The sequence below is a fragment of the Erpetoichthys calabaricus genome, chromosome 9, assembly GCF_900747795.2.
Source record: "Erpetoichthys calabaricus chromosome 9, fErpCal1.3, whole genome shotgun sequence".
In the NCBI taxonomy this organism is placed as follows: Eukaryota; Metazoa; Chordata; class Cladistia; order Polypteriformes; family Polypteridae; genus Erpetoichthys; species Erpetoichthys calabaricus.
The window spans coordinates 47,855,844-47,868,228 of NC_041402.2; the positions used below are offsets into that span (position 1 = coordinate 47,855,844).

The 12,385-nt window shown below is 41.3% G+C and overlaps 1 protein-coding gene across 2 annotated transcripts in view; it reads left to right on the top strand.

The window, feature by feature from the left end:
• The first annotated feature begins 7,189 nt into the window (after positions 1-7,189).
• The window catches only part of necab2 (N-terminal EF-hand calcium binding protein 2), a 434,935-nt gene continuing 429,739 nt past the window's right edge, over positions 7,190-12,385 (top strand). Inside the window, exon 1 of one of the 2 annotated variants that reach the window (XM_051932366.1) lies at positions 7,190-7,519. In XM_051932366.1, the coding sequence (XP_051788326.1) occupies positions 7,253-7,519 (267 nt within the window). In that variant the 5' untranslated portion in view covers positions 7,190-7,252. The remainder of the gene's footprint in view (positions 7,520-12,385) is intronic. The other variant, XM_028809612.2, reaches the window with a different exon arrangement.

The following is a 12,385-nucleotide window of genomic DNA, read 5'->3' on the forward strand; positions in this document are numbered from 1 at the left end:
AAGTACCGCTTTTAAATTTTTATTAAGAAGAAAAGAAAACCTTTTTAAATTGTGGGAAAATATACTAATAACAGTTTGTTAAGGATCTGTTTTTTTGTGAAGCTGCCTTCACTCGAGTGATCACTTCGAGCTGACTTGCTGGCCAACTATAAGCGTTACCTGGTAGGTAACCACCCATACAATCAGATTGTGAATCAGACTACGAATGCCGTGAATGTAATTACCCCGATCTACATGTTGTCAAATAAACGAACCACACACCGTGGCGCAATTTTAGGGGCTTCGCCTGTAGCGCTGACATCCGAGGTTCGATTCCCGTAAGGGAGTGAAGTGAGTGGCTGGTTACCTACCAGGTAACGCTTATGGTTGGCCAGCAAGTGAGGTAACATCAGCCACGGTGCCTTCAGTTGTGAGAAGCAGATCATAGAATGATTGAAAATAGTTTACTGTCAAATAATGCAAAGAGTATGCGACACGTCTTTCCCCCTTATTCTTGGCTCATCAGGCGTACACACTCACTGCACTCGCTTATGGTAATCGAACCTCGGACGTCAGCGCTAGAGGGGCTTCGCAGCGGTGAAGTATTGCTTTTAAATTTTAATTAAGAAGAAAAGAAAACCTTTTTAAATTAAGTCTTAAAAAGAGGTGTAAAGATATTGACAATAAGCTACGCAAACCCACCAAGAAATGCAATCGTTTAAATCAAGGCACGAGTCGAAAAACACCATCCCATAATATTAGTTAACGATTAACACATTTTTATATGTATTGTAAGCATACAATACAACTGATAATATGTTGCGCTTATTTATCTGATGTACCGACATTTTTGCGCGTTTAACGTCTGAAATCTAACGTGGTTTGTGCCCTTCAGAATGAAAACAGTTTGCATTTACCTTTTTAATAAAAGGCGAGCTTTTAAGCCTGAGAAATCACCCCGTAAATGCACACGTTTAATTGCACATGTGTTAATATGTATGCTTACACAGTATTAAAAGACACTCAAAAATTAACGTCATTTACCTTCGTTCCCGCGTTTGACTCGTGCTGTAAATCTCTTCCTTGTTTTTAGTTCACGTGATTACGTAGGAGGCGTGATGACGTGATACGTGACTCCGCCTCCTCCATTAGAGTATATGGACAAAAAACAGGTTCCAGTTATGACCATTACGCGTAGAATTTCGAAATGAAACCTGCCTAACTTTTGTAAGCAAGCTGTAAGGAATGAGCCTGCCAAATTTCAGCCTTCCACCTACACGGGAAGTTCAAGAATTAGTGATGAGTGAGTGAGTCAGTCAGTCAGTCAGTCAGTCAGTGAGTCAGTGAGGGCTTTGCCTTTTATTAATATGTATAGATGTATAAAAATATATGTTGTCGTACCTTGCATAACTGAATAACCTTTATGGCACAATAACAATTCAATACATTTATGGTCACTACAGAATTTGGATTTCATAATCTTCATGTGGGCAAAGGCTGACTTGCATAAATAAGTAGAGCCGAATAATGCAGTCAAGGAGGTAGCACATTTCCTCATGTTTGGGTACTTTTCCTCTGTGAGTAAATTCCAAAACTGTCCAAGAGCCCCAGACTTCAGCTGAATGTCATCCTGTAGTGTCAAAATCTCATCTCATCCTCCACTGTAGAGGAGTTTTAGGCGAAACAGTGTTGCAATTTTTGATGTGGGTGAATCACCCTCAACATTTTCCCTAAATGGATAGCACTTAAATGTAGCAATTGGCTCAAGTAAAGCTGAGTCTTAAAACCGTCTGTCAAAGTCTGACAGGCAATTTTCAATCTGCTCTGTGTAGCGTTTGCTGTCAAGTTGCACACAAGCCTTCCATTGCATCTCCAGATCTGATGCGAGGTTTTGGATTTTCCCCAAATCAAGGCACTGCAGCTTTGAGGACAGATGTTGCATTTTTCATTTGAAAGCATTAACTGAGCTAATCATATTGAGCATGGAGTTCTCTTTTCCTTGCAGTTGTAAATTAAGCTCATTCAACATGTTGGTCAGATCGGAAAAAAAATGCCAAGTCATTGATCGTTATTAAGTTGCTTATATTCTGCATGTTTAATGACAAGAAGAAACTCCTTTTTTTTCCGGCCAGGGGTTATTGAAATCTCAGTAGGAATTTCTCCCTAGCCATCTGCCTCAATGAAGGCCTCTTTTATCATCTCTCCATCTTGGAAGTACTTCTTATTCTTAATGATCGAGTGACTCACCCGGAGCGATGCTTCAGTGTGTCTGCCTTTGCTTTTGAATTCAGCCGAGTGAAAAATGACGGCTGTCCGACTAACTGCGATTTTAGTTCCCTCTCCTTTCTCTTTCTCAGATCGCTTTTTGGAAGGAAGTCAGTTTCGTAGTTTTTATGAACAGTTTGAAAGTGCCTTTCCACATTTTCCTTCTTTGGAATAGCAATGATAGATTGACAGATCAGACAAACGCACTTCAATTGTGACATTGTGAGAAAAAAAATCCTCTTCCAATTCCACATCCAGCCCATACCCTCCCCAAACAAATTTTTTTTTTAAATCCCTTCTTTAGTCGATATAAATTGGAAGGCTAACTAGATCACAGCTGGAGTTTTGCAGTAGCTCGTGCGTTTGATCGTGCGTGCAGGATGACCAATGTGTTAGAAGAAAAGAGATCTCAGACTAGCCGCCCTGTATGTCAATCAAGTGGCAAATGCCATAGGGAGGATATACTGTATGATAGACTAACACGATCTACCTGCACTACCTTTGCAATCTACTGGTCAATCGCGATCAACGCATTGGGCACCCCTGGTCTAAACAATGTGAAAAAGCCGATAAAAAGGCACATTAAATGTTATTTTATATCATAAAAAACTGTTGAATATAAATCAAGGAGCATTATGCTTGGATTATATAATGCACTAGTTAGACCACATCTGGAGTACTGTGTAAGATTCTGGTCACCATGCTGCAAGAAAAGACATAGCAGCACTTGAAGATCTGCAGAGGAGAGCAACCACAAGCATCCCAGAAATTTAGGACATGTTCTACTTTAACAGACTCAGAAAATTAAACCTGTTTAGTCTCAAGCAGAGGAGAATATGTCAGGACCTAATCCACTATTTTAAAATCCTCAAAGGCAATGAAAAAGTAGTTCCATCAGTATTATTTCAATTTAATGGTGAATCACATACTAGAGAAGACCAGTGGAAATTAAGGGGAAGTGCATTTAAGACTGAAGGAAGGAGTACTACTTTACGCAAAGATTTGTGGGAATCTTAAACTACTGAGACATATAGTTGAAGCAGAAACCTAGACAGCCTTTAAGAAACATCTGGCTAAGATATTGGGACAGCTTAGCTATTAGCTAAACAGACAATCTTGATGGACTGAATGGTCTCCTCTAGTCTGTCAGATTTCTTATGTTATGTTCACAGCTTGAGACTATGTTTCAACTTTATATATGAAAGATTTCCTTGCCATCTGCAGATTATAGCATGGAAGTCAACACTGACAAAACTCAGACTAATGTCAAACCATAAACAGCATCATGAAAGACATCAAAGTAAGAGGTCAGAAAAGTGAGACAGTGAAAAGCTTCAAATATCTCTGTTCACTTGTGACAGTAGTTTCTGCAAAACTCAAGACCATATGGAATGACAAGAGTATCACTCTCACATCTAAAGAGAAATTGATATGAATGCTTGTAATGTCCAACTTTCTCTGTGCTTGTGAAACATGGACACTGTCTGTAGACGTCCAAAGAAGAATCTTGGTCTTTTAGAGGAAATGTTACAATAAGATCCTATACATTTCCTGCAAAGCCAACAGACAATTTCTAGACCTGCTGACAATTGTAAGGAAGTGGAAGCTCAAATAGTATGAGCACATCACAAGAACATCCATCCTTGCAAAAAATCAATCTGACAGAGGACTGTGCTGGGAGGAAGAAGAAAGGTGTTAGGCAGAAAAAGAGATGTTAAGACAGTATTAAAGATTGAACTGGATTGTCTTTCAGCAGTTCACATAGAGCAGCAGAATAGACAAGAATGTCAGAAGATTGTCTGCACATCCATAATGCCCAATGACCTAATGGTTAAGAAACTGATGATGATGATGATGATGAAAACATTTAAGAGGTGCAAGTTTCATTGCTGTGTTTTTGGCCCTGATGATGGGGCAGTCGTGATCACTTGCTCACCTACCAGCGACCGGAACAGTCTGGTTTTACACCTAAGAAGTCTACCATCAACCGCATCCTGGCACTGAGGGTTCTCATTGAGCGCAAACGCGAATATTGGAAGAGTTTCTTTGCAGCCTTTGTTGGTTTTCGCAAAGCGTTCAACTCAGTTGATTGAGATGACCTGTGGGACATCCTGAGGGTTCGCGGGATCCCCTTGAAGTTGCTGGATATCATGGCCGGCCTGTACACTGGTACTGTGAGTGTTGTGCAGAGTGGAGGCAGAATCTCTGTGTTCTTCCCAGTTGTTTCTGGGGTTCATCAGGGGTGTGTTTTTGTTCCTACTCTGTTCAATGCTTGTATGGACTGGGTGTTGGGCAAGGTTGTGGGGTCCAGCGGCTGTGGGGCATCTGTTGGTGAAGAAAGATTCACGGATCTTGATTTTGCTGACGATGCTTTGATCTTCACGGAGTCAATGGAGGCTCTGATCGGGGAGCTCGAGAGACTGAGTGAGGAGTCTGAGTGTTTGGGCTTGCGAGTGTCCTGGATAAAAACTAAGATCCAGGCCTTTAATGACCTTGTTGAGAGGTTTGCTTAGCTTGGCAGTGACATTCATGTCTCTGGTGACTCCTCCTATGAAGTCAGTAGATGGATTGGGAGAGCATGGGGGGTCATGAGGTCACTGAAAAAAGGGGTGTGTGGAACTCCCGATATCTATGCAAAAGGATGAAGGTCCAAGTCTTCAGAGTCCTGGTGCTTCCTGTCTTGCTATATGGTTGCGAGACATGGATGCTATCCAGTGACCCGAGATGAAGACAGGACTCCTTTGGTACCGTGTCTCTCCGGAAAACCCTTGGGTACTGTTGGTTTGACTTTGTGTCGAATGAACGGTTGCTCATGAAGTCCTGAATGAGGCCCATTACCTGCATTGTGAGGGAGCGTCAGTTACAGCACTACGGCCATGTGGCGCGTTTGCCTGAGCGTGATCCGGCTCGTAAGATTCACATTGTTGGGGACCCGAGTGGCTGGGCCAGGCCAAGGGGTTGCCCACGTAACACCTGGCTGCGGCAAATAGAGGGTCATTTGGGACTGGACCGCGTGTCTGCCTGGGGGGTTGCAAACCGGGATCCTGAGTTGTTTTGTCGTGTAGTGGGTGCGGCAGCGCACTGTACCAGTGCATGCTCCCCAACTTGACTTGACTGACTTGACTAGATATTATGTTTTTCCTTCCATGTCCCTAAAAATGTTTAGGTTAACTGACAGGTCCAATTTACCTCCGGTAAATGTGAGTGAATCCTGCGGTTTCCTGCCTTGTGTCCAGTGCTGCTGGGGGGGGGGGCTCAAAATGTTACACTATGGACACAATCAGTTATTTTAAGAAACCCTGCCTGTTCTTGCATGGAATGCAGTAATGGTCTTGTAAAGTGATGTTTTCACTTTTGAATTTGCTTAAACTAGTTAAGGGATGTGGAGGGGCTGCAGTCTTTCAAAAAATACCATGGGCAAGGCAGGATTCAACCCTTCATAGGACCCCAGTCTATCAAAGAAGAGACTTGGCCATACAGGTCCAATATTAACATTAGTTAACATAAATTGAAGTTCTTTTAGGAAGTTAGGTATGACATACAGCAGTTGTAAATTGCAAATACTGATACTTATGCAAATATGGGAGGACATGCATACTCCCCACAAACACTGACTGAGCTGGCAACTCAACCTTGGACTTTGGACCTGTGCAATTTTAGTAAATTTAAATTTTTTTAAGCAATAACATCTTAGAAAAACAGTTGAGTCTGACTGAGTATGCACTAAATACTACACAGTGTCATTGTCTGAATTACTATAAGATTGTACTTGTTATGAAACATTTAACAGAATCAAATGAGTGACCTCTGAAATTCCTTAAAAGTTGCAAATGTGTGAATGCCAGCAGAGCCGTTTCTATCTGAAACATCTTTGTTCATGCAACCAGGATTAAGGGCTACAAGAAACTACAATCTCAGCTAGTAAAATGTAGGAAGGTGCCAGCCACTGGCCATCACACAGCCTATTCTTCAGTGCTGAAGGAGACTTCTCTGAAGTGTTTTCAAGTATTTTTTCTAATGACTAGCACTGACTGACACATTAAGCACCATTTTCATTACCTTTTTAGAATGATACAAATATTTTACCTTGTAATAATCCTTGAATGTGTCATTCTCTTCACCGTTTTCTATTACATGCTGTTGAATGAAGCTGACGTCTATATCAGCAGCCTCAATTTTCTTAAATTCAGAGAACTGTATTATCAGCTGGCCTAGTGTGTGTGACTGTGCCTTGCCGGACTGGGCTGACTCCATTCTCATCCCTAGTGCTGCTGAGATAGGCTCTGGTCCATCATAACTGTGAGCTGGACAAACCAGGTTTGAGCTTGTCAGGTTATGTAGATTCGTTTAAGCTAACCATGGTTCAATTTTAAAGTTTAAAACATTAGATAAACATCCATTGGTCAGCTTTGTCTTTCTCTGACTCCACTACCGCCATTCTTCACAGTAAACCAACATTAGATATCTGAACAGAGTGCCTCAGATAGAAAATATTATAGAGCATGAACATCTGGAGGAATTCCTCAGTTTTATATAAATAAGAAAAACGTGCAGCAGAAGCTTCAGTTTGAAAATTATGTGAGAATGGATTAAACCAAAAGCACCACTGGCTCTGTGTTTCAATTTGGCATTTGAAAGTATGCTATACGTTTTGGTAAAAATGGAACGCTTTTCTGGAAAACAATGAGTCTTGCATTGTGTTCTGCCAGAACGCTTGCATTTTCGACGGTCTTTCCACCACACAAAAGTCTTCACATTTGACCCCCTTGAACACGGCCCATCCGCTTAACATTTACTGTTATGGTCGCTTTTCAACGTTGATCAACAGTGTTAGTGTTTTCTGCACTCTTGTGTCCTCTCCCTCCACCAGCCCCCGCTTGACTGGCCGCTCTTTGCTGTCCAGCGCCGCACCGCGGAGGTGTGCGTTCGCGGGGGGCGCAGCCGCTGATGTCAGCCGGGTGGGAGGGAGAGCCCTCAGCTCTCAGCATGAAGGCTCTGTGCCGGGAGGATGTGCGATCAGGCAGCCCGCTACTGCAAGGACGGCGTCCACAAACTACTCACTAAGGAACAGCCGAAACTGCGGGCTGCAAGCAGCGAGGCAGCGACGGCTGCGCACTCCGGCAGCGGCAGCGCTCAGCTCGGCGGCATTGACGGGCTAGTCCGCTGGATCGTCACCAAGATGAGCGACAGCAAGAACCTTTCCAGCCGGGAGATGCTCAAGGAGGAGCCGGTTGCGACCCGGGAGCCTCGAAAAGGCATCTCAGTCATCCTCGATGTAGGTAGCAAGACCCGCCGACGCACCTCTCAATTGCGGTACCTTAAGGGGTTCTGTGGGGGAGGAAAGTGGATGGGGATAACAAGATTGTAGTTCTAAAAAAGCATCGGCAATGTGGAATAGCGATTCTAGTCCTCGGCTTGCATGAAAGTTGCTGGATCGCTCACTGCCTGGATCCCCGTGGGAAATAAAAGCAAAGCGGAAACCACTGAAGTTCAAATTTAATTTCCGAACCGCTTCCTTGGTGTGCAGGTTCACTGTAGTAGAACGGAACACTTTACAGGATTCAGTAAATGTATATAAACGAAACAGCCATCGATATCTGATACGACTTAATAAGAGTCATTCCAGATAAGGCTGTATGTTATATTGTCAGGGTTGTCGCCACCAACTCTTTGCAAAGAGCTTTTTCGAAAGTATTTTCTTATAAGACGTGTGGCTCATCCACGGCAAGAAGTGCCAGTCCTTTCACCACGATGTTTATTTAAAATAATCTGCACATAATTTATTTCTCTCTCTCTTGAATCAGTCCGGACTGAACGTAATGTAGTAATGAAAGGTTATGTTTATTGTCTTCCCCGTTTGTGCAATATATACGTGTAAAATATGTGTTCATGAAAGGCGCTTTATAAATGCAAGACTGAAGTATATTTCATTCGCTATCGGAAACATGATATTCAAACAGATTAAACAGTTCTGTTCCACGTTCATCCCTGTAACTTTCAAAGGTTGAAAATAGATGAGAGTTCATTCCTTCTCAACATAAAAAGGAGAATATTACAAACTGGGCGTTTCGAAAGTTCTTCTCACTAGTTCGGCTCTTGAGCCTTCATAAGGTGCACTGCATTACCAGGCGAAGTGCACGGATCAGTGGGTGTCCGGGTGTCCACTTCAGGACACGCTCGGACTTTCAATTTACTAACTGTCGTTTAGTGTCGGGGCTGTAGCACTTAGCAAAGCCAGAAACTGATCGAATAAAGGGATTATGTGTCGAAATTTTTACAGAAGCAGTAGACCGATGTTAATAACATAACTGCATACTCGCATTTACAGATGCTTCCTCAGATGCACGCCGTTGAACTGTAACATCGCTTAACGGCTCCATTTATTTACACCACATGAACATTTACCGAGGCGTTCACACTCACGCTTTGTCAACTTGCTTTGAATAGGAGAAAAGCAAATCTTTTAACATATTTCATATTTTAATGAACAAAGGCAGAATCGAGATTGCAAATGTTTATTTTTTCGTCGTTATCTATTACTTTGATTTCCTGCGAGACACAATTGAGCGCAATTATATTTAATGTCTTATATTGTGTAGATGAACTTTCATTAGGGATTTTGTATAATGCTATAAACATTGTTTCTAGGAGCTCTCATATTGCTTACATATGCACGTTTAACCTATAATGCCGCCCTAACAGTTGATAGCATGCCTCCGAGGCTTTCGTCTAAATTTCACAAGCAGCTTGTTAGTGTGCAATGGCAGGGACATGGTCACACTCATTCACCTTACTAAAAATTTCGCATTGTGACACCCATGGAATTTAGGACGTCGTAGAGACACTAGCCATTTTCTCCATTTTCTTACTAGTTCGTTAGTACTTTGCTTTCTTGTGGTTGTATTATATGTTATTGCTTGTCTGGCTCGCTATGATTTTATTACTTCAGTTAGCTTTAAAGTTTGCTCCCATCCGTGTGTTATGTGCACGTTATGTTTTGACTACTTTGAAGCGCTCGTTTTATAATCAATATAAATGAAAGGCTTGGTTCTGACTTTACCCATGAATTAAACTCCCATTCGGAAAGACAAATATAAAATCTTTCAGCATGTTTCTTAAGTCTCGGGTGAAAGTGCAGTACAAAGTAAGACAACTGTGGTACCTTGGACAGCTCCGCGGCTACCCGCTGTGCAAGTTAGTGCGGTGTCTCTCTGCTGAGCGAATCCAAATATTTTTGTGACTTTTTCGTTTTATCGATAACTGATCGGTACACTTGTTCGTGTATTGTGCAATAGATACATGTGACTGGCGTCCCGTCAAGTCTTGGTTCTTGCCCCGTTACTGCTGCTCCCGGAATAGGCTCTTAATCATTATTGCTATGAGCAGAATTATTGAGCATTTGAGAATTACTTTCGGTGGTGTTTAAATCTCGGGATGCTTAAATGGAAAAGTAATGAAGCATAGTTGGTATTAATAAACACAAAAACAGCCGTTCAATTACGAACGCTATTTAAATTATTTTTAGAATAAAATGATTGTATTATTTGTCTTTTTGGCACTTATAGAGTTGAATAACACACCTGTGCTACTTGGTTCAAATATTTAAACGATTAATGATATTTTGGAGTATTTAATTTCTTGAAATTCGTATGCCTCTTAATCTAGGGCAACACATAAATGAAGTACCGTCAATTTTAAATAAGCGGGGTAATTCTCTGGGTATCACTTGCCGCGCCACATCTCCTTGGAACCCATTGCTTCAGGGTGGGTCACCCTTTGTTTCAGGTTTTTATGTTTCATGTTTTTATGGTTCAAATCCGCCTGTTGTGAGCGCTCTGTGAATCGGGCTGACGTCTAGCTCAAGACAGACTTGCGCCTGTGTCTTTCATGTTAGACTCCGCTCTCTGCTAACCTGCAGCAAGAAAACAGAAAGTTTTCTTTTATTCATTTCTATTCATTAAAAGACTGTTCTTCCACCAGCCCTCTGTATCTGCAACCATCAAAATCTTTGAGTGCTTGTCTCTTTCGCTTCTTTCTTTTGTATTCGTTTTGCTGTTCAGAGTCATTTTGTCTCTCCTTCTCCGTCTGCCTCTCTCTATCACGGCTGCTTTTTATGTCTGTTATTTCAGGCTGGGTTTCATCTTTCGGATTTCCTTCCTGTTGTATAACATTTTTCATGATTTATTGTTAAGAACTGACAGCGTAGTTCCGAATACACGTTTGCCCCCTGTATTTTTTCCTTTAAGCATGGTAACTGTGATTAAATCTACTTCTTCTGTCTTTGTTGGCGATTGATCACACTCATGAACAGTAATCAAGGAGTCGAAGTGGCTTGTGTTATGATTCACGAATTTCATATGCTGCTTATGTACTTAGGCATTCCAGATTTGTCTGAGGAATATGTATGTAGTTACATTTAATAATTTTATATATTTTTTGTTTTTGTTATAAAATATATTTATTAATGTACATAACTTCTACATATGTATCTATAAAGCTCAATCTATTTTATTTGTGCACAGCTTTGCTTTTCAAGTCATATACTTGAAATCTGTCATGCACTTACTTTTTAAGTTTTGTTTTTTTTGGCATTTAACAGTTTGCCTTAGGGCCATCTTATGTTAGGCCCACCACTGCTTCAAATATAATACTGATTAGTGATTAATGAGTATAATTTTCCTCTTTTTACTTTTATAGTGATGTTTGGAAATAATAACTGGACACAGTATAGAAAAAGAGCTGCCATTTCAAAGTAGTGAGTGGTCTGAAATACCACAGTGTGATCTGAACACAGCTATACAGGTTGTGATGGAAATCAGATGTTTGGCATATTTGTGTTTCAATTACAACTTCAAGGTCTGAGGGTCTCCCAAAACACTGAACTTTTTCTTCTCTCAAACATTTTCTTCAGTATTTTTGTCATTGTCCCAAGACCCATCGCAGGAGTCATTTATTGAAATTTGAGGCCGTTAAGACAAACAAAGAATACAGAGGTGGCTGGTGAATAAAATTTGGGCATCGGCGCACAAACTGAAGCAGCACTTATCTATTTTATAGTGCCTTTCACATCTATATAAATATTATATACTCCTATCTATCTATCTATCTATCTATCTATCTATCTATCTATCTATCTATCTATCTATCTATCTATCTATCTATCTATCTATCTATCTATCTATCTATCTATCTATCTATCTATCTTGGCCTGTCCAGTACCAAACCCATAGGACAAATCCAGGCTAAAATGTTATATACCCTTTCACCCATGCTACCCAATCAGATGCCAGCTTTTCCATTTCAGTGACATCCACAGTCCCCTTATTCTTTTCATAACTTGCCCTATGGATGTGGAAAGGATCAGGTGCACCTGCCACCCAAATTGCATACTACACATCTCTAAATTCCCCAATCCTCTGCCAACTTTCCCAGTTCCCCATTCTGCCAAAACCAACACCATAATGTCTGCACCTCCACTTCTGTAATCTTCCAATAACATGCACTTCTATCTGTACTATAACACATCCATAGCACAAGTCCAATCCAAATCTTATTTTGCTACTGCTAATAGAGTGCCCCGTTCTTGGCCATTTCCACTGCATTCCATAAATCCACATCATGAAATCACAAGTCTTCTGATTTTTCTCAAGTCTTGTATCGCAGTTTATCATTACCACACCCAGAGAGTCTTTTCCACCCTAATTTTATTCTACACTTGCTGCCAGTCTGTCCAGTCCTATGCAAGTTTGCCAGGCTTACTTGACCTGGGCACAAATTCTCTAAGATCCACAGAATCCCACATCCCAAAACATAACTCACACCCCAACCTGTCTTGTACTACACCCACAGGACAAGTCCAACCTAAATCTTATTTGGCCTTTATAATCAGGATACCTGCTTTCCTTAAACATAAATTTTGCCCTCCTTTCCTTCAGGCCTTTGGTGGCATCTCCAAGCTGCTTCGTCCCTTTGCCCACCTTTCTCTGCCTCAGAGGCAACTCAAATGCCCACTATGCACCAGCACTGTGAGGCTTTCTGGCAACTACAGCATGTCTGAAGTGCTTTAAGTGTGGTGTCTGGAACATAGCAATCATGGAGGTGCTTTAATACCAGCTTCTCCAGGTAGACCTATCCTCCTCAG